Genomic DNA, 21,588 nt, shown 5'->3' with positions numbered 1-21,588 from the left:
CAAAAAGAAGGCCGTTTTTCTATTGTAAAATTTCAAACGGCATTTTGTTTGTCCTCGCCAAATTGGAATTAAAAGAGAACAGAGTTTTCTCAGATTTATTGAATTTGCAAAAGCCACAATTTAAGGACATTGTGTAGTTAAATAGGTTAAATATCTGTGCAGTGAAAGAATTTAGTGAAACGGTGGCCGTTGAATATTTTGTCAGGTAAAATGCAGAAGCCGGGAAGCTTCTATAAATAACGCCAAGAAAACGGTTGAAATATCTTGTTTCTGTTTAGAGATGGACAACATGGACAGCATCGGCAATAAGGAAAATTTAATGGAGAATCCAACACCGAGGCGGATGACTAGGCTGGCCAAATCGCTGCTGATGAAGGAGGCGGAAGAAGCGGAGGGAAGCGCGAAGCAGGAGGAGAAGGAAAGCAAAGTGTCTCCAGTGAAAACGCCCAGGAAGGTGGCTAAGAAGACGCCGAAAAAGACACCTAAAAAAACTCCAGGTAAGTCAGCAGCTGAAGCTCCGGGATCTGCACGAAAAGCTCGATCGGCGAAGAAGGATGACAAGAAAGTGACTCCTGGATCCCGTAGAGTCACAAGATCCCGATCCATTCTGTCTGAAAAGGACGAAGAGGAGCAAACTGTCAATGATTTAGAGTCTAGCAAGAAGAATCTCTTCAGAGATGATCGAGAGATTAGTCCTCCGGAAGAGGATTTTCGAAATTGCAAGGAAGAGATTAAAGTAATTCCTGATGAAGCTGCAGAAAACTCTAATGAGGATTCTCGGGAGAAGAAGGAAGAGGAAGAGAAACCAATGGACAAAGAAGCGAAGAAGGACCCCAAGGACGACAATAAGGAAGAAAATGATGATGTTTTTGAGGACAATCCTCCATCAGTCCCAAAAGTTCCTGAAACTGTCCAGAAACCAGCTGAGTTGGAGACATTTGGGGACTTGGTTGAAGCCATGAAGGACGGAAAGGATCTAGATGAAGAATCCATCCTGATCGTAGACGATTCACTTACAGAGGAAAATATTAAGATGCCCAAAAATCCAAGTATTATAATTATTCCAGACACTCCTATGCCAGACAAAGCACCCATTCCCTTGAATGAGACCTTCTCACCCGAGCCGGCTCAGATAGTTTTTGCTCCCGAGGAGCACAAACTCCCGGAGGCAGAACCGCCAAGAAAGACTCCAAGAAAAACCCCGAAGAAAACCCCCATAAAGACCCCCAAAAAATCTCCCAAGCGTCTCAATTTGCTGAGTAGCACAAAGAACATTAATTTTGCTCCAGCAATCGCTTCGAGTGCCCTCAAAAATTCCCTCTTGTTGGAAAATAAGATCCTCACCCCTCTCAAATCCATCCGCAAGCGTTCTTTCTCCACCAATGACGTCGAGAGCAGCAGGAAGATCAATCGTGTGAAGTTCCACAGCCCGGCAAATATGGAGATCACAGTTGATGAAATTGATGACAGCATGCGTCCCCACATCGAGGAGATCAAGCTCGAAAGGGATGCCTATGTCAATGCCAGGGCCAAGGAGAAGAAATTGGCCAAGAGACGCAAACGCTCAATGAGCAATGTTGAGACAGAATCTGGCAAGAGAGCTCTCCTTGATACGTCCACCAATAAGACTCCAAGGACTCCAACGAAGAAAAATGAGTCAATAACTCTGGGAAAGATTCCTAACTTCATGGCCATTCATGCAGCATCCTTCAAGAAAATGGAAAATTTGGTTGATTACAAAAACAGGAAGGATGAGAGAGCGAAGAATCTTCTGAGCAGCTCTGGCAAGGTTCCCAGTGGATCTTCGGCCAAGGAAGCCGTTGCAATTGAGAAAGGTAGGGCATTTCTTGTGAATTCTATTTCTATTTTCATTTACAGGATTGTTTTTCCAAAAAATCTAGCATTTGGCAAAGTCTATTCACTTTGTTTATGATTTTTGAATTATTACAATCCTATCCGAAAATCCTATAGTCTTTCAAGTGAATCCAAAATTTTTCAAATCGATTGAAAAATACAACTTCTAAAACATTTTTGACCTTCAAAAATCTCAAAGAAGGATATCCCAAGGTCATTTGTATACACGTGTATCACTCATTTGAAGTTATAGGGGCATCTCTGGCCCATTGCCGGGCAAAAACCCCGAATATGCAAAATTTGGAATGTGTGGAAATCCCGAAACTCCAAAATCTCAAAATCTCGAAAAATCAAAATTCCGAAAACCAAAATCCCGAAAAGCTAAAATCCCGAAATGATGAAAACCCTGAAAGACCAAAATTCCGAAGATAAAATCTCGAACGGGTCGCAATCCCAAAAAACAAAAAATCCCGAAATGCCAAAATTCTGAGAAACCAAAATCCCGAAAAGCTAAAATCCCGAAATGGTAAAATTCTTGAAAGACCAAAATTCCGAAGATAAAATCTCGAATGGGTTGCAATCCCTAAAAGCAAAAAATCCCGAAAATCCAAAATCACGAAAAACCAAAATTCCGAAAAGCACAATCCCGAAAAGCTAAAATCCCGAAATAGTAAAAATCCTGAAAGATCAAAATTCCGAAGATAAAATCTCGAATGCGTCACAATCTTAAAAGGCAAAAAATCCCGAAAATCCGAAATCCCAAAATTGTCAAAATCCCGAGAAACCAAAATTCCGAAAACCAAAATCCTGAAAAGGTAAAATCCCAAAATGGTAAAAATCCTGAAAGACCATAATTCCAACGATAAAATCTCGAATGGGTCGCCATCCCAAAAAGCAAAAAATCCAAAATCACAAAATTGGAAAAATCCCGAAAAACCAAAATTCCGAAAACCAAAATCCCGAAATGCTAAGATCCCAAAATGATCAAAATCCTGAAAAGGACGAAATTTTACGGAGGATAGTGTAATAGAATACATACGTACTTTGCTTTCTACGAGTGCGTGTAATCATCGGAGATCTTTGACACTCAAGAATTCAGGTTTTTAGTTTTTCGGAATTTCGATGTTCCGAATTTTGGCTTTCGAAATTTCAACCGGGATCCCTCTAGCCATAAGTTTAAAAAATGCTTGAAATAATTTTAGTTTTCGTTTTTCAAAATAAAAAAAAGAAGTAAAAAAGAAAGATTAAGAATCCTTGTTAGAAGAATTGCATCATTGTGACAAGAATGAGCGATAAAAAAAAATGTAGAATGGTAAGAATAAAAAAAAATATTTTAGAAAGGTTTTCTTTGGGTGCTTCAGAGCAAGACTATCCACTAGGTTTAAAAACATTCGCTCGTGAGGTGACAAGAATTTGATTCCCGAAAATAAATTTAGATTAGCAAAAAAAATAAATAAATTTATTACGAGTAAGTTACTCAATCAAAAAAATGTTATTAAAGTGAATTTTTTTGGCTGTTAGACTATTTCGATTTATTTCCTACAAACATCTAAAAAAAAGAATTCTTAACAAATTTAATTTTTTACTAATCAATTTTGCTTTTTTACTAACTAACATAGGTGAGTAAGAAATATAATCGGTCGGTCAAAATGTAGCAATGGTTAAAATTCTAAACTTTTTTCTATTCTAAAAAATTCTAACTTCACTGAAAAAAAGGTTAGTCATATTGTACCTCCATCGCACTTTTTCGATCGGGAAAATTTCATGAAATCAAAATTCATATTTCGATAATTTTTTTCTTAATGTTTTGTACAATGTTCCATTATTTGGCACTAAAATTGAACATTGTTTGATTTTCAAAAGACGAAGAAGATTACAAGAGTATGAGACAGACACAAAACGTTCAAGAAGGGAAATCTGAACTTTGATTTCATAGAATTTTCCTAATCATAAAGATGTGCTGGAGCATTAAAAAAATTAAATAAAAACAAGTTCAAAAAAAACATGATTTCGGTGTGTGAGTAATAAATAGAATTTTTGCCAGTAAAAAAATATTAGTTATAAAAAAAACGTTTTTCGCTATGTTCCTAGCATACTTAGCATACCTTTTGAATTTAGTAAAATTAAATCGATTGAAATTTACCTCCTATTCATTCTTTCAAACTGAAATCAGATATAATTGTCTCTTTCTGTCAAAAAAAAATCAAGTCGAAATTAAAATTTAATTTTTATTTGACGGAAAGAGACAATTATATTTAATAGAGATTTTTCTGCGAAAGAATGAAAGCTAAAATTTCATTCGATCGAATTTCACTCAGTTGAATGCCAGCGCCATTGGGATATAAATTGAATTTCGCAAATTTGGGCAAGTAAGAGAGAAGACAAAGCGTCCCATGTTTGCGTAGTGCTCGAACTCACGAGATGAGATAGAGGTCTTTTTGAATTATATTTTTAATTTTTCGCATATTTTTTTGTTCATGACGGTTGACTATTGATCTAAAATATGTCATAAATTACCCGAAAATCATTTCAAAATTGACACTTGTTAAAAAATAATACAAATCTTTAAGAATTTGACTTGATTGGCGCCACTTTTTTACTGAGCAAATTTTCTATTTCATTAACAGTATAACAATAACTTTAGATTTATTTTTTTTCGAATACCATGAACTGAAGCAAGTTAAAAAAATTAGTAAGGGAAAGTGGTCTGCCTTTGAATGCTGCAGCCTTTGAATATTTCAATTTTTCTCTTATTTTTCAAAGCAAAAATTCTATTTTGTGAACTAATAGTTAATACTATTAACTATTTTCTATTAATTTCGGTTAATAAAATGGAATTTGGCTCCGGCACACCTTTTAGACCAAGAAAATTTCATGAAATCAAAATTCGAATCACTTTCTTTCTCATACGTTTTGCATATGTTTATGTCATTCTTTCGCGCTTAAAATTAGATTGAACTAAATTTAAATTGGTCTGATGTTTAAATGAAGAGGAAGAGTCCGAAAGAGTGGGACAGACATATGCAAAACGTTTGAGAAAGAAAGATGTGCGAATTTCGATTACATGAAATTTTCCTGATCTAAAAGGTGTGCCGGAGCCATTATGCCTTCGCCACACCTTTTAGCTCGGTATAATTTCATGAAGTCAAAATTCACGTCCTTTTTTTTCAAAAGATTTGCATAAGTCTATCCCATTCTTTCGATCTTTAAATTGGACTGAACTAAATTTATTTTGGTCTGACGTTCACAAGAAGAAGAAGAGTACGAAAGAGTGGGATAGATATATACAAAGCTTTTAGGAAAGAAAAACACGTAAATTTTGGCTTTATGAAATTTTTTTGATCTAAAAGGTGTCCCAGAGCCTTTAGGATTGGGAAATAAGAGAAAAATTGAAGCATTCAAAGGCTGTCGCATTCAAAGGCAGACCACTTTCCCCTATAAATATGAAAAATACTAAGAAAAAATAGATATTTTTTATTTAAATTTTAAAATTTCCGAATAAAAATTTTTTAACCAAAAAACCAAACCACAGTCCAAATAATGTAATTTTTTTAATGTTTGTTTTTTTATTTCACGAATATTTTTTTTTAAATAATTTTTGTAAAGTTTCAAAAAATAACATCGCATTACTGAAAAAAAAATGTAATTAATTTGAATATTTTTTTGAGCACTCTGCAGAATGCATTGACCTTCGCCTTTGTATTTATTGCTTGGGATTATTCCCTCTTATGCTATTTACACAGCAACACATTTTCCCTCTTCTTGCTCTCCTGCAGATGCCAGTGTTGCTCCTGCGGGTGCGAAGGTGCCGGAAGAAGGTGATGCCTTGCAGAAGGTAGAGGGCGAGGGTGAGAAAGAATCGGGACACGTGGGAACTACTTCGCGGCCCCTGAACAAAGTAGAGGAGCGTCAGCAGAAATGGCGCTCGATGCACAAATCTGGGCGTCATGACAACCAGCAGACTGAGGTCAAAGCTGCCCAAAACGCAATGCTGAAGGGGGTGCGCACCAATAGACGCTTTGAGCTCATGATGAAGTTCAGGGGGCAGAAAAATTGAGAGATGCGCCTGGAGATTTCTAAAGACATGTTACAATTTTTGGTTTTGATTATAAAGAAAAGAAAGAATGTTTTTTTTCCCATGCATAAGCAATTTTTCTCAATGGCCAATGTGGCATTTTCTCACACCTTGCTTCTTGCGTGAAGTGCAATTGTTGCATTGAGATTGTGTGAGACATGGTGGTTAATTGAATAAACAATTGATATTGATAATTGGTAATTTTTTTCCTCTGGCTTTTTCCCATTTTCCCACGCCGGCCCAAAATTTCCCAGGGGTTGCCTACCAACAGGCGCTCTTTTCCCACGGCGCGTCAAAATGGTAGAGAATTTCGCCGTAAATTCGCCGTCGATGTGACATGTAGCCATTTTACAATTGGAATGGGAATAATAATTACAAGATTTGAGGTAGAGAAAATGGATTAATTTTTGGTGGATAAATGCGGTGCAAAAGAAGAGGATACCCATCACCATCCGTCTGTGCAAGTGCTAGTGGTGGAAAAGAGTGTTTTGGGGCATTTGTGGATGTGCTGTGTGAAGAAATAGGGACACGGAGGGATGGAATTTTGTGATTGAAACACGGAGCTCTTTCTGGAGAGGGAGAGGACAATTTCCTACAAAAAAAAATTATTTTTTCCAACTTGATTTGCGTGCAGTGCCTCGACAAATCCGGCATCACAGTATCCCCAAAGTTGAAGAATGATAGTCTACCTGGTGATTGGTGATAGTTTTTAGATGATCCGGATGGCACTTGAGTCGTCTTTTTGAGCATTTTTGTATCACGACGCACAATGTAGAAGAGGCCAGCAGGTGGACGACGACGGCTCTGAAGAGAAAAAGACACGGAGACAGCAAATAATTGTGCTGGAAAATACGACGATTAACATTTTAACTTGAAACTCTCTCCGTGTCCACAGGCTTTTTTTATCGAGACCCCCAGAAGACCCTGTTTTCGTGTTTAAGAAAAACCTTCCTTCCGCGTGTTGGATTCTTGTGGGAGTGCTCTGAACAGTGTGTGTCTCTATTCAGGAAGAAAGCCCCCAAAGTGTTTGTGTATGTGTGTGGAAAAACATTTTTCCCTGACCCCAAGTGATTTCCCAAATCAGAAGCAACCCCCCACAAAAGTGTTGATAGTGCAAGAAAAGTGAGACTCTTCCACAAGTTCTTCCGGACACTCTTCAAAAATTCCTCCTTCGGCCACCACCAGGAACCTCCCTGACTAGCCAGTGATTCCCAGTAGACCCAAAAGGGCGAGATCCAACAAATCCGTCATTGACTTTCTGCCATAGAGAGCCCAAAAGTGAAGGAATCGAAGCGCAAGAGAGAGATAAAAAGCACGTCAGAGAAGCCTCAATTAATATTAAAAAAAAAAGAGTAGATATTTTTTGTGTATTGTGGATATATTCGCGCACCAAGGAGAGAATGGGGCCAATGCAGCAGCGGAGATGTTGAATTTCCACAATTACAACATCATCGTGGCGGCAGAAATGTCATGAGAATTGAGATGCAATTGCGGCAAACGACAGAGAATCAAATCAAAATCAATTTCACCAATAATAAAACTTCAACAAAATGTACAAAGATGACGGAGGAGAGCGATACTATAAGAAATGGCATGAATGTAAGTGTAAATGGTGGTGGTGCCACACAGAATGGTGCTTCCGGATGCAATAGTAAAACATCAACAGGAGGGCGATTGCAATTCTTCAAGGGTGAGTTCACATTTCTTTCTTCCACCTTCCTCTTTTTCATCTATTCTTCTGTGTGTTTTTTCTCTCCTAATCCAAAGTGGCGAGAATGAGATACTTCTTAGCTCACTCCCTTCCTTCTCATCAAACGTTCGTGGCAATCTTTAGCCGTAAGCCCTTATCGTGAAGTCACAGATATTGAAATTGGTCAGAAATACTCAAAAAGAACAGTTTAATTTTGAGCAAAACTTACAAAGTTTTGGGATTTGTAGTATTTTAGTTTACAAAAAGACTTCCTATAATCCCTTGCTTAAGTTACATGGGTCTCTCAGGTCAAAAAATAGGCCTTTTTTCTGTTATTGTGTTGAAAATATTTTAAAAATTCCAACTTTTGGAATTTTTAAAACGGACTAAAAATCAACAATAAAAATTAAACTGAGAAACATAATCAATGATAAGTCATACATCTAACCTTGGAAAGTCCAACCGAGTCTGATTCAGTGTATTTTGTGCTTCTATGGACGATAGGGACAAAAATGGCCCAAAAATTTAAGTAATTTTTCTGACAATACCAAAGAATAATATTTTTCGCTTTAATGAAAAATATTACGTATGAGTATTGTAGTTTTTATTGCCTAAAGGATTTGGCTTAAAAAAAATTGGAAGTATAAAAAATAAATAAAATCAATTATGAATTTGAGAATTTAAAAATTTGCCATGTTTGAGCTTAAATATTTACAGCATAGCAAATAACTAGAGACTTGCAAAAAGTATTCTAGATTCCTTCAACCTTCTACTTTATAATTATGTACAGACATTAGAAAAAAATAACTTTAGGTAGTCAGGAAATATTATTTTCTTTATGGGACACCGGTGTTCCAATCGTCCTTAAAGGGTTAAGGGGTTACATGGGTCTCTCAGGTCAAAAAATAGGCCTTTTTCTGATAATAATTTATTGTGGCGAAAATATTTTAGAAATTCCAACTTTTGGGATATGGAAAAGTAACTTTAGAACAAAATTAAAAAAAAAATTGTTGCTGATTTTCGGAACCATTCTTCAAAAAGCAGACCTTGCGGTAGGCAGGATTTTCCCAGTATTTTCCCAGGAATCATTTTTTTAATTTTTTTTTGCATTACGTAGATATCTCTCGGAATTAAATCCAAAGTTATTAAGCAGGAATCATTTTTTTACTTTCTTCCGACTGAAAAATCTATCTTTGTTGTAGCCAGCACAGCCCATTCTTTTAATTTAAGATGAATAAAATTCAAGATTGAACGAAATTTGATTTTTTGGAATGATCTATGTAAAACAAAATTAATGACAAAGCCGCTCAGTTTTACGGAATGCTCGAAGATTATATGCTATATGCGCTACACAAGTAAGGGAAGAGACCACGGATCGGAATGTTGGGAACGTTACGAGACATGCTCCATATTTAGTTGAAAATATAAGATCCAAAACACTTTTTGGTATATTTATTTTTATTAGTCTATTAATTATTCATTTAACTATATCTGTGCATTTTATTTTTAAATATTTACAAAAAATGTAATAAAAAATAGATATTACTGCAAACTTGCATATGTCGGATAATCATGAATTTATGCTTCACTGGAAATTGGTTTTATAAATTAAATCTGGGATGCAGTGCATTCTTATGAGAGTTAAATGACACTGCCTATCACTGGTGCACTTCCCTGAACATGGCATTTTTTAACCATTTAAGCGATCCATTTTAATTATTTATTATCTACCTAAACAATTATTTAATAGTTCTTTAGCTCTTTAAGGACGATTGGATCACTGACTCAAAAAGATCAGTGACTCAAAAAGAATTTCCCATGCCCATTATGAAGTTATGTTTTGGTCTAAAATGGCAGCAAAATTCTGACCCCAATTTTGATCGTCTCGTCCTTAAAGGCGTTGAAAGTACAAGTCATGGGGAAATCATCGTACTAACAAGTTACAGCATTATTCGACGTTTTTCGACTACATAATTGTTCACCGGTTCACATCCGATCTAAACTCGTTTAAAAAATCAATAAGTTCATAACCGATTACAATAATGTTTAGATTTGCCAGGAATTCCAAGACCTTTCCAACGAACCTACACAAGACATAAATCGGTTGAGAAATACCTTTTCTATCGCCATCCTTACCTTTCTTTTTGGAAAATTTCTGAATTTTTAACACTGTTTTTATATTGCAAAAGAGGTAAGAATTAAATATGTAGTGTTCGAGCAGTAAAAATTTGAATTTAAAGAAATAAAATCCTATGGTAAGCCCTTTAGATAATTCCCTCTAGAAGAGGTTTACAAAATTTAAATTAAATCGGTACTTTAGTATTGACTTCGAAAATAAAGTTTTGAGAAAAGGCTTTCAATTAAGGCTTTCAGCCGGCCGAACTTATTAATTAAGAACCTCTAAAGATTTTATATAATACAGTTTTCTAGGGATTCTAATTGACTTGAAACTTTAGAATAAATATCCTCCCATATTTTACTAATATTAAAAAAAATGGATTTTAAAAGATTTTAAAACTTATACTCCCTCTGTATCAAAAAAAAGACACAAATTTGGGAGAAAATTGAGAATTAAAGAATGGTTTCCGGAAATGTTTTTGTTATTGGTAAATATCTTATGTATGAACTATCCTCCGTGTTCAGTGATAAAATTGGTATGCTGCCGCGATGGTAAGTTGAAGAACAAATGTGTTAAACAAAAGCAGAACAAATGCATTTTTTTTTTCAATAAGCTCCGGTAGATAGTTAATTACTAAAAATTGAACTGCGTTTAACGTTATAGACTAGGATTTATTTTAAACTTTGTAAAAGGAGAAATCATCTATTAGTTCCGTTATGCTCTTTTTATTGTTCAAACCGTTCAAACTTTGCAGAAAAACTTTAACATTGTAAATCCGGTAGAAGGAATGATATTAATCATTGGCGTAGAGTCACATCCAAAAATAAAGGAGATCCTTTAAGCCGTTTTTAACATAATACCAAGAGCATTTGTTTTTAGAAAAGAACTGGAAGAGTGGGTCTTAAAATGAAGAACATGCTAATGAACCTAGAGTTTACATATGGAGGGATCCTTCGAACATTTACAATTCGCTATCTCTCATCGAGAAGCAACTAAACCAGATGGAAAATAAAACACGGAATATGAAAAATTTCTAAGACCTGTTCCTCAACTTACCATCGTGACTGGACCCCAATATTAGCACTGGACCTTAACAATGGTTCATACGAGAGATATTATTTGTAGTACTTAATACATTTATTTTAAGACTGCTCCTAAATCTCAATTTTTTCTCAAAAGTGCGACTTTTTTTGGTACAAAAAAATTATCCAAAGTACGACTTATTTTGAAACAGAGTACAATTTTTGAAGGAACCTTTTTTAATGTGTTTTCAGTAAAATTTATTTTTTTTGCTCAGATTTGGCTTGCTTATTCATGAAATCTCATGAACAATCCACCAATCTTACCACTTTTTCTCGATTTGCTCTTGATTTTCGTAATAAGTAATAATAAGGATCCGTGTCCTTCAGCAACCAACTAACTCTGAATTTTTGCATTTGACAATATTGGGTCATTATTAGGGTAGGGATTCTCTAACTATTGTGAATTATTCACCAGTTAAGAGAATAATCACTATACGCTGGCAAAATCAGGATGATGTATTATTTGACCGAAAAGAATGCTAAAAGGGCTCTGAAAATACGTTAAAAATTAAAATTTTTTATATGTTTTAAACAAAGTCTCACAAAGTGATCATTTCAATTAAATAAATATTGTATTAAAATATATCTTCGGTAGTATCTCTAAATGATTTTCCTTCAATAAAATGAAATTAAAATAAATTAAATATTAATTAATTAAAAACATAAAAAAAAGATTTTTTCTTTGTTATTCTTCATGAATATTATATGCATATGCTGACCATTCAAAATTTTAGAAATATGAAAACCCACCATTTGTCTCTTAATTAGCATAACTTCAAAATGACAGTAGTAAAAGAAATTGATTGGATGTATTTGATCATTTTGAGTTACTTTTCTAAATATCGTCGGTTGCCTCAGCAACTGTGCTAACTGCATCTGCTTTGTGTCTGCATTCATTGCAAACGCCGCACAGCAATGCGTTGCTTACTACGAATGCTGACACAAAGCAAATGCAGTTAGCACAGTTGCTGAGGCAACCGACGATATGTCAAGAAACTTTTGGCTTATGAAAAAAGATCAATCTTTGGGAATCAATTGTTTTTGATATAAAATAAAATGAATTATTTTTCTGGATTTTAAGAATTACTGGCAACTCATTTGCAAAAAGAAAAATTAGAAAAGGGTTTTTTCTATATTTTTTTCACCTGATTTCTCGAATATGCTTTGTCAAGAAACTTTTGGTCGACACTGTACTTACTTAGTGACAATTTTTCCAATGTACAACCCAATCCACTGCATTTTTTTAATTAAAAGAAATATCAGAATTTACCAAAAGAAATATAGAAAATAAAAATCAGCAGTCCGGTAATTATTTTTAGAGAACAAATTCGTTATGGAGAAATTTTCATAAAATGAAAAAGTTTGGATTAACTTGATTTTTTGTGAATGGCCATAGTCATCACTAGCTCATACAGAATGAAGTAAGAATGCCTTTAGCAAACCGCAATTATTAGTAGCAATAACCTATTCTTTGAAAATTCTTAAAAGCTTTAATCTTTTGAAGTGTCCTATTCTTTCTCTTGGTTTTGAATTTAATTTGTTTTAGTTATTTTTGCTTAATTGAATGAAATCAATTAAATACAATCCTAGCCTTCAAACTATTTCAATTTATTAAAATAAAATCAAGAAAAACTCAGTTGAACAGAACGAATCATCATCCAATAAATTGGTTTTGCGAAAGGCCTAACGAGCTAAATAGACAGAATTATTTTTTGAACTGAAGATTTAATTGAAATCACTAAAGATCAAATGGGAATTCAAAATATTTGATATTTTTGACCAATTTCAAGAGGCGCTAATGCAATCAAAATCGCTTGGATAGTCCCCTTCATTTATTCATTCATTCAGTGGCCTTTAAATCTGCATATAATTTTGATGTAATATCGGTTTAAAAATAAATATGTGTGGCTGAAATATTAAATTATGTAGAAATGATTCTTAGAAATATTTGCACGGGGAAAAATTCTTAGAAGTATTTTGTACGTCAATAATGGTAAACATAGGAATCTCTAACAATATAAGCCTCTGCGGTTCTGTTTCTAAGGGGTAGTTGGTGAAAATTGTGTGGTTTTGTGATTTTGAAAGGAAAAAAAAAGAGATTGAATGTGTTTGTGTTTGGAAGAGAGAATGTTGGGATAGCTTGAAAATTGATCTAATATAGCTTCCGACGCCCCCTCATAGAAATCAATTAAAGAGCGAGTTGGTTGTGCGGAGTGTAAATTTTTCCCCCCCGGAGATCAAACACCCAGAGCCAGAGAACTATATAGAACCTGTCTCCTCGAGCACAACTATTATTTCCGAGAGTCAGAGAGCGAGAAGAGTGTCTGACAGTGTGAGGTGGATTTAAGTAGAAGAAGAAATAGTAAAAAAAAAACTAGATGAATTATTCTTTTCACTAAAACAAAAATATTGTGCAATTTTTTCCTCTCTCCTCAACTTCTTGTACGGAAGATCCATCCAAAGCGTGTGCGGTGTTAGTTATTTGGTTGGAAAGACAATTGAGCGAGTGGGAGGGGTGGTGAGAGAGAGACAGGAGAGTTTTTGATTAAGAAATCTTCCTCCGGAGAGAGAAGAATAATACAGTAAAAAAAAAGACGAAGAAAAATTATAATACAACAATTGCACAAGACAATTGAAGAGAGCACTGCGCTACGTTAACAACACATTGTCTTGCTTCGTAGAACACACTCCATCATCGACAGGCAGCAGAGATATTAGCAGCGGCAGCCACAGAGAAAGTCAGTTATTCCAGTTAGTCATGCTCTGAATATATGTAAAACTCTCTGATTTAGAGTTGGTGTATGGAGTGACTTAAGATTGTGCGATGACTCTTTTTCAATTCTTCGCACTTCCGAAAATTCTCCCCTGGCTCTCTTTCCAAGGTCTATGAATGAAGATTTGATGTGGTCCTTGGTGTGTGATAAAGAAGTGATGTTAAAATACCCGACAATACAGAAGCTAACACGTAGTATTTTACAAGACCTTTCATATGAGCTCAAAATGAGCAAAATCAATCAGTTACATCAGAAGATATTCACGAAATTGGTATCATTTTATATTATTTTTAGAAATTCAAAATTTGCGGCTTTAGCGCCACTAGCGGAATTTTGACAAAGCTTCAAAATTGTTCACTAAAAAAAAGTTATTCAAAGCCAAGAAACAAGTACGTGATAAAAGATAAAACTTTTAGTCGAGACACGGACCTTTAGCATAAAATAGTGTTACGAAGGTAGAGGAGCCCCCCCCCCCTTGTAAGAAATGCACCCTTACTGATATTTTATTGCCTAAATGCGCCTAAATTTGGGTCAAATTCCCCAGAATCCATATCTGAACTCCTTAAGGCGTAGTTGAGGGATGATGCTGCTCCAGGGTGATTAACGGAAAGTCCCAAAGTGTCCTCAAAGTTTAAGGAGTGGTCCTCGGGTTATATCCCCTTATCAAAGGGGTCCTGCATCTCGGCTTCCAATGTGGCCCAATGCGACTCGCCTGACTAAATGCTCTCGCGGCAGACGGATTCAACCTGAACCGTGGAATCGTAGAGACTTAGAGACTCCATTTGCAGGAACAAGGGTGATGTGCGTCTCTGGTCAGGGTTAACACGGCGTTTGCACCCCATGAGCTTCCCCATTCACACAGCCGGCGACTCATCATGAACTGTGATTGGTACCACAGGCTAATATTGCCTGGTTCATAAAGGTCTTATAAAAGCATATACGTAGCCCTCCCGAAGTATAGCGTTTAAGTGTAAAAATTACACTGAAGCTAGTATTCTGCAATTTTCGCCCTAAAACGGATATTTGGGGCTATAAGGAACACAAGGGCGCATTGTTGAGGAAGGGGGGGGGGTGGTATGTAGCGAATAATCCAATACTCTTAGCCATTTAAGAGGCAAATTCGTTACATTAGGATTTTTTTTTTAAATATTGTAAAACGGGCTCAGAAGATTTTTGGAAAATTTTATTGCTCGAACTAACAAATAGAGCAGCACAGTAGTCTCTCAAATCTGAATCTCTCAAATTCGAACGACGTTTGGATTCAAAATGCCTATTGTGATTGTGGGGTTATGTTAAAAAATTCGTATTCTGAATGAATGAAATCATATTTATGTGCTTCTTCCTGAATATTTACATACATTATGATCGTATAAAATTAAAAGGAAGTATGTAGTATGTGGAATTTGATTGAAAGTACAATTTAATTTCACATAAATTTCGTTAGTTTTGAAAAAGTCGTTCGAATTTGGGAGGTCAATGTCATAAATACCCCCCGAGCGTTAGAATTTAGGAGACTCTACAGTATATAATCAGTTTTTTTCAACTTGCTACCTTTCTGGGCCTTAAATAGTTAGATATATCAATTTCTAGTTTTCGGTGACCCGCCCCCCCCACCTAAAAAAAACATTATCTGGAGGCGTATTTCCCTTTGCTCTCCCTGCCCATTGCGTAGTTCATTGAAAGATTTCGTTCATAGACATCCATGACCGAAAAAATTTCGACATCGAATTTTCGAAAGCTAAACTAAAATTTAAAGTTAAATTTGGATTTTTTTCGAAAGGTCTTGAAATTTCTCTTTCTTACCTTTATCTTTCTTATTTTTATTCTCTTATTATCTTTCCTAATTTCTTCCTCAACTCTTTCCATTTCCCCAAAACCATGTCTTTTTGGTTTTCAAAAACGGCTCCGGTGATTTTTTTTTATTTTCGGATATTTCGATGGTAATCCTTGCGAACATTTTGTTCATATACACAGATAACCGATATGACCGAAAAGATATTCGCTGTCGAATATTCGAAAGTTGCTTAAGTTTGGCAATTAAATGAAAGTAAAGCGGAAATAAACTTTTGTAGACAAAAAAAAAACTGATTGAAAAGATAATTCACACAGGGCCCTATCTCACGAATTCGAACAACTTCGAAACGAACAATTTCGGACACTGAGCCATCTTTTTTTGACTTGAGTTCAGATCTTAAGAACGAATGATCCATTGCCTTCAAAATTAAAACTGTATCAAGCTAGTAAATCTCGAGCCGAGACACAAGTTTATAAAGCAAAAAAACAATTGAAGAATAAAAAATTAATTTGTTCGGTAAAAACTTAAATAAAATATTTTTTGTTTACAAATCTTACGTTTTTTCACTGCTTTTAATCATTTAAATTGCATACTGTTCAAATTTGATTTTTTACTAATCAAATTTATTTTTTTCACTGTTACAATAGTTATTTTATTGTAATTATATTTTTCCATTCTTCATAGTACGAAATCCTTAATAATATCTCGGTGTGTGTCTCAGATTTAAGTGAAAGTATTGGCTATTTCTTTCCATACATGTGTCTCGTCAATTTTCTTAATATTTTTTTCAATAAATTTTTTTTGCCAGGTTGAGTGCAGCTGAAATGGAAACACAGATTTTTTATTGGTTTATTATTATTATTATTATTTATTTCAATCAATACCAATAGGGTCCGCCCCTCTTACATGGTTTGAAGAAGAAAGAAATTTAGGGAAAAAAATGACAGAAAAAAAAGAAAAAAAGGAAAAAGAAAAACTAATTTAGCCTGATCCAGTCTGGTAGAATCTAGCGATGCCGATCAAAGATGATCTGGCATGCAAAGGAAGGGAGTTGAACAAGACAACCCCGTCGACAAAAATAGTTCGCGATAGCTGGTTAGAGTGAGCTCTCGGCACCAAGAGTCCCCGAACCCTGGCAGAGGCCCCAGGAATCAGAAGTGAGGTCAAGTAGCGCGGACGACCAGATGAAATCAGACGAAACAGAAAAGAAACCGCTCTCTGACGGAGGAGTGATGGGAGATCACAACCCACCAGAATGTTGCGGTGCCTAGAAATATGATCCCGAGGACCGAGACCACAAACGTATCTGATGCAGTTGTTAAAGGTCACCGCTAGACGCCTTAGTGTTTCGCAGTCAGCTGCGAAAATGAGTTCAGCACCGTAAGTAATTACTGGGATGAGAAGAGATCTGACGAGGAGTAGACGAGTGTTAAACGGCGTGATTTCACGGAAGCGTCGGAGTGTGCGAAGAGTGCCATAAATCCTCTGATTAATGTGAGAGACATGATCAGACCATGTAAAAGAGGAGTTAAAAACGACGCCTAGATTGCGTGCCCGATCAACAAATGGGATGGGTTGCCCATAGATAGTGAGAGGAACTGAAGGAGCAGCTAAGGGCTTCTTAGAAATTAAAAGAGCCTGAGACTTTTTGGGATTGAGAGCTAAGCCATTTAAAGAAGCCCAATTTCCGATACACAGGAGATTGCTGTTCACATGAGCTGATACAGCCTGAAAGTCGGAAGGGTCCCCAGCAGCATAAATTTGCATATCATCAGCGTAAAGATGATACGAACATTGACGCAAAACTGAAGGCAGATCGTTTATAAACAGGGAAAATAAAAGTGGGCCAAGCAGAGAACCTTGTGCCACACCACAGCGAAGACCTGCAGGTTCCGAGAGCTTGTTACCGATCTTTACCCTTTGAGAGCGGCCTTCGAGGTAAGATTTAACTAAATGAACAGCAGTAGAGGAGAAATGGAAAAGATTATAAAGTTTGAAACAGAGCAACTCATGAGGGATGCTGTCGAAGGCCTTGGAAAAATCCAGAAGTACAAGCAAGACAAAATTGCGATTGTCAAGTGACAAAGCAATGTCATGCTGTACCCTGAGCAGAGCGCTAGTAGTACTGTGACCACTACGAAATCCTGATTGAAGGTCAACAAGCAGTCCCTCAGAGTTCAAGTAGGTAGTTAGTTGCTCGAGAAGCAAAGCCTCGAATACTTTGGATAGGACGGGAAGGAGGCTGATCGGCCTAAAATCAGAGGGGCCAGATGGGTTACTAACCTTAGGTATAGGAATAACTAATGCCGACTTCCACAGGGCAGGGAAAGAGGAAGAAGCGATTATAAAGTTAAAAGTTTCTGTCAGTACTGGCAGTATAACAGGAAGAATCAGTTTGATGAACGCTAAGGATACCTCATCATCCCCCTGAGCATCGGATTTAACACGCGAGACCGCAAAAATAACCTCATCGGCCGACACACTTCTAAAACTAAAGCCCTCCCAAGTACCATGAGGTAGAGGTGGGCAGCCTAAAGAAGTCGCCACAGACCCAGAACTGAAGAACTTATTCAGATCATCAGCAGTAGGGCCGGGCATGTCAGCCGAGCGTAGAGAAGGACGTAGACCAAGCTTTCTTATATTATTCCATTTATCGGTTCCTTTTCTCTCTTTCCCCCTATTAAGCCAGGACACATACCAACTGTCCCTGTCGCTTTTTTATTCAATTATGGTTACACCGTTAAAACCGATTTATGATGCGTTAAAAAGGACATTAATGTCTCAGTTAAACTTTAAGGATTAGCTTAGTAATTGGTTCTAATTGCTTTTAGAACCACATTTGACGTTTAAAACCCGGAAAAATTTAGCCGAGACACACACTAGATATTTTACAGTAATATTGATAGAGTTACGAACTCAATAATCAAGAAGAATATTTCCGGTATAATTGAGTGAAGAAGCATGAGATTATCATTTTTTGACTGAAAGGTCTTTACCGGTCATGTTAATGATTTCATGGTCAATATGTTTTAGCCCTTTAGCTATTCCAGAAACAAAGTTCACCAAAATCAATTTTTTTTCCACAAATTCTGGGAGTTAAATGAAAACAAAAATCGTGTAATTTAACATCACTTTGTGATAAGTACCTGAGGTGCTAAAAGACTTCCTGTTTGTAAAAAATAAATTTTTGGTATTTTGGCGAGGAAGTGGCAGAATATACATTGTTACTGGCACTCAATGATTGATGAATGTTGCGTGATGTCTTGTCTTTTTCAGATGGAAAATTCATACTGGAGCTGGCGAGTGCACGAGAGAATGAGAATGGACGAACGGCATGGGTTGCGGTGCCGAGGAAAACTTTCTGGCCACCGACAGCACCTCCCTTCACCAACAACCACAGCAATTGCAACAAAAATGAGAGCTCCACATCGCTGAGCTGTAAGTTTACCATTGAATATTATGTATATGTGCAATCTATTCCAGCCAAAGGGTTTAGTTATTTTCACAATTGCACTGCAATTAGCTCAGGTCGCGTGCCCCATTCAAGACTACCTCAAGTTCAGCTCTGCGCTACTTTTCTGATTTACTGCTGTCCATGTATGAGTTATTGTGATATCCCACCATAATCATAATCTTGGCGCGCTTCGTCGCGAAAGGTGTGCTCTTGTGCTACGGAGAAATACGATACCATCTCACTATCTTACTAGAGCCAATTGTATTTATATTGCAGTTGAAATTTTTTACGATTTCTGGATAAATGTCACTAACAGAGCTCTCGTGTTTACGATTAATATTTTTTGTGTAATTTTTGGCGATAAATATTTACACTTGTCCACCCTATTTTATTACGTGGGAACTTTTTGATTATTTCGTGTTTTCCTGGAATATTTTGAGGAAGGAATGTTCTTGTAAAAAATGTATTCACAGCTTTCGTAGTTTGGCAAGTTTATGAAGGATTCAAACTAGAGGCTTAACGTTTTCGCGAACATTTTAATTTCTAGGAAGCAAGTAAAAGAGGATTATTGGGGATAATTTGGCAAATCGAAAATTTCAAAATTCAATATTTTTCATTAGGGGCCTGTGGCGTAATTGGTATAAGCGTTTGACTCTTGAGCAGTATGACCCTTAACTTGACAAAAGCGTCTGAAGGGACATTTTTCATAAAACATTATACACCGAATAAAATGTTGTAAACTGAATAATGTACAGAATGGCAGAAAGCCCAGTAGTTACATTAAAATAAATAAATTAATAATGAAAATGTTTTCCAAGTCCAAGATTTGAAATTTGTATCATAAATGTTACCGGGGCTTTATTTTTTTTTAATATCGCGGCTGATACATTAGCAAAAGAAATATGGCAAGACTCAGTCTTACTATCCTTACTATTAAGTACTTAACTTTCGTAAAAGTAATTAATTAAGTAGTTTGTTTTAGGAATATGAAAAATGTTACTATCGCTCAAAAAAATCCTTAATTAAGTACTTAATAAGGTATTTATTAAGAACTTAATGCACTTGGTCGAAGATCATAATTGCTATAAAATTGAAAATTGAAAAGATCTTACTTAAAAGCATGTATAATGCCTTAAATAAAAAAACCTTGCGCTAGTAACAGTTTACCTTATGTTAACCGGGATGTTTACCAAAGCTTCAAATTTTTCTTATAAATATCTTTCATGAATCTCCTTAAATGTACATTTTCAAGGGAATTAATTGGGAAATATCAAAAATAAAACAAAAATATTAAAATTTTGTTTGTGTTCAATTTTTAAAATACTTTCCCTACAGGAAATAGCAATATTGACCAGTTGAATTAAAGCATATTTCCTGTTAAGATAGAGGAAAATGATTTTTGACAAAGTTTTAAGGGCTATAAATTCATTTCTTAAATTTCCTAGAAAAATACGTCAACAAAAGCAAAACTTCATAAAGTATGTATAGTATCTCATGATAAACATAATCAAATTTTAGAAAACGACTGGATAAGCTCAATTTCTTATAAGGTTAATTATTAAGTCTCCCTTGTATTGATTTTTGAGAATGTCATTAATTAAATTTGAATACATTTCTTAAATTCGATTTTTACAATTGTTCCCATTTGCAATGCGTCAATCGCCGTCTTAGCTTGTTTCCAACCTCTAGGACAAAATTGAATAAGGTAAAGTACCCTTACTCGACCGGGTTCCTCTATTCGACCGGTGGGTCAATTTTTGAATATTTGATGGTGAATTTCATCAATTTCTATGAATTTGTCACTGATTCGTATTATTTAAAGTATAATTGACCTATTAATGTTAGATCATACACAAAATATTATAGCAAATATAATTAAATTGAATAAATAAATCTACCGGTCGAATAAAGGGTACTTTACCTTAGTTTTACTCAATCTACATTTCCAAGTCAATCCCCTAAATCCTGTAATAAATCTGTGTTAAGTTAGAGAAAACATATTTTTTCAAAATGTGCTTAATCTTAAAGCTCAATCGTAAGGTTTATTTAAGCCGTTTAAATAATCTTAATTTTGAGATGACTTTGTATTATCTGTTCTATCAACAGTTGTAGTAATCAATTAAAAACCTAATAATTTAATGTGTAGTAGACAAACAAGGCTGAAATATTACTTTTTGAAAATATTTGTTATATTTTTAAGAAATGCATAATTGTCGTAACTGCAATTCTTTATAAATATTGGACAACTTTATAAAAAAAAATATTACTAAAAATTTACAAAATATCTCCTGGAAAAAGTTTTGTTCGGGAATTGTGTCATTGTGAATGAACTCCTAGAACTCATGAGAAATTTTTTATCCTCACATTCTTTGTCAAGGATCATTTTCTTCTAATTCCAATAAATAATGTGCTTGTTTGAGCTATATTTGATAAGAAATGCCTCATGTTGAAAAAAAACTAATTAATAACCAATAATAAAAAAATAATAAATTGAATAAATAACTCTATCAGTCGAGTCTAGGAACCGATCGACTTGAGGATATTTTACCTTACATTTCATTCAAAGAAGATGTGTGTCACTTTTTACCCCATTTCTGACACTTTTTACCCCGAATCATTTTGACAAAATGATTTATTGGAGGTAAGCTTTGAAACTTTCGAAAAATTCAAATACGAATGACGGAATCAAGTTCAATTTTTTTCCAAATCGATTTTTTCGGTCTCAAATTTTGATGTGTTCTGTCC

The 21,588-nt window shown here is 35.3% G+C and overlaps 2 protein-coding genes across 2 annotated transcripts in view; both read left to right on the top strand.

Moving 5' to 3' along the window:
* On the top strand, positions 1 to 6,120 carry LOC129798636 (titin). The gene is made up of 3 exons (XM_055841889.1): positions 1 to 205; positions 279 to 1,835; positions 5,631 to 6,120. The coding sequence occupies exons 2-3, from the start codon at positions 281 to 283 to the stop codon at positions 5,909 to 5,911; spliced, it is 1,836 nt and encodes a 611-aa protein (XP_055697864.1). The 5' UTR covers positions 1 to 205; positions 279 to 280; the 3' UTR covers positions 5,912 to 6,120.
* Positions 6,121 to 6,239: 119 nt separating this feature from the next.
* LOC129798628 (protein hairless) overlaps positions 6,240 to 21,588 on the top strand; it is a 29,891-nt gene continuing 14,542 nt past the window's right edge. Inside the window, exons 1-2 of the mRNA XM_055841872.1 lie at positions 6,240 to 7,619; positions 18,666 to 18,827. Of these exons, the coding sequence (XP_055697847.1) occupies positions 7,400 to 7,619; positions 18,666 to 18,827 (382 nt within the window). The 5' untranslated portion in view covers positions 6,240 to 7,399. The remainder of the gene's footprint in view (positions 7,620 to 18,665; positions 18,828 to 21,588) is intronic.

Source organism: Phlebotomus papatasi, chromosome 1 (assembly GCF_024763615.1).
Source record: "Phlebotomus papatasi isolate M1 chromosome 1, Ppap_2.1, whole genome shotgun sequence".
NCBI lineage: Eukaryota > Metazoa > Arthropoda > Insecta > Diptera > Psychodidae > Phlebotomus > Phlebotomus papatasi.
Note: the sequence above shows the minus strand (reverse complement) of the source record. Positions and strands in the feature narration are given on the sequence as shown.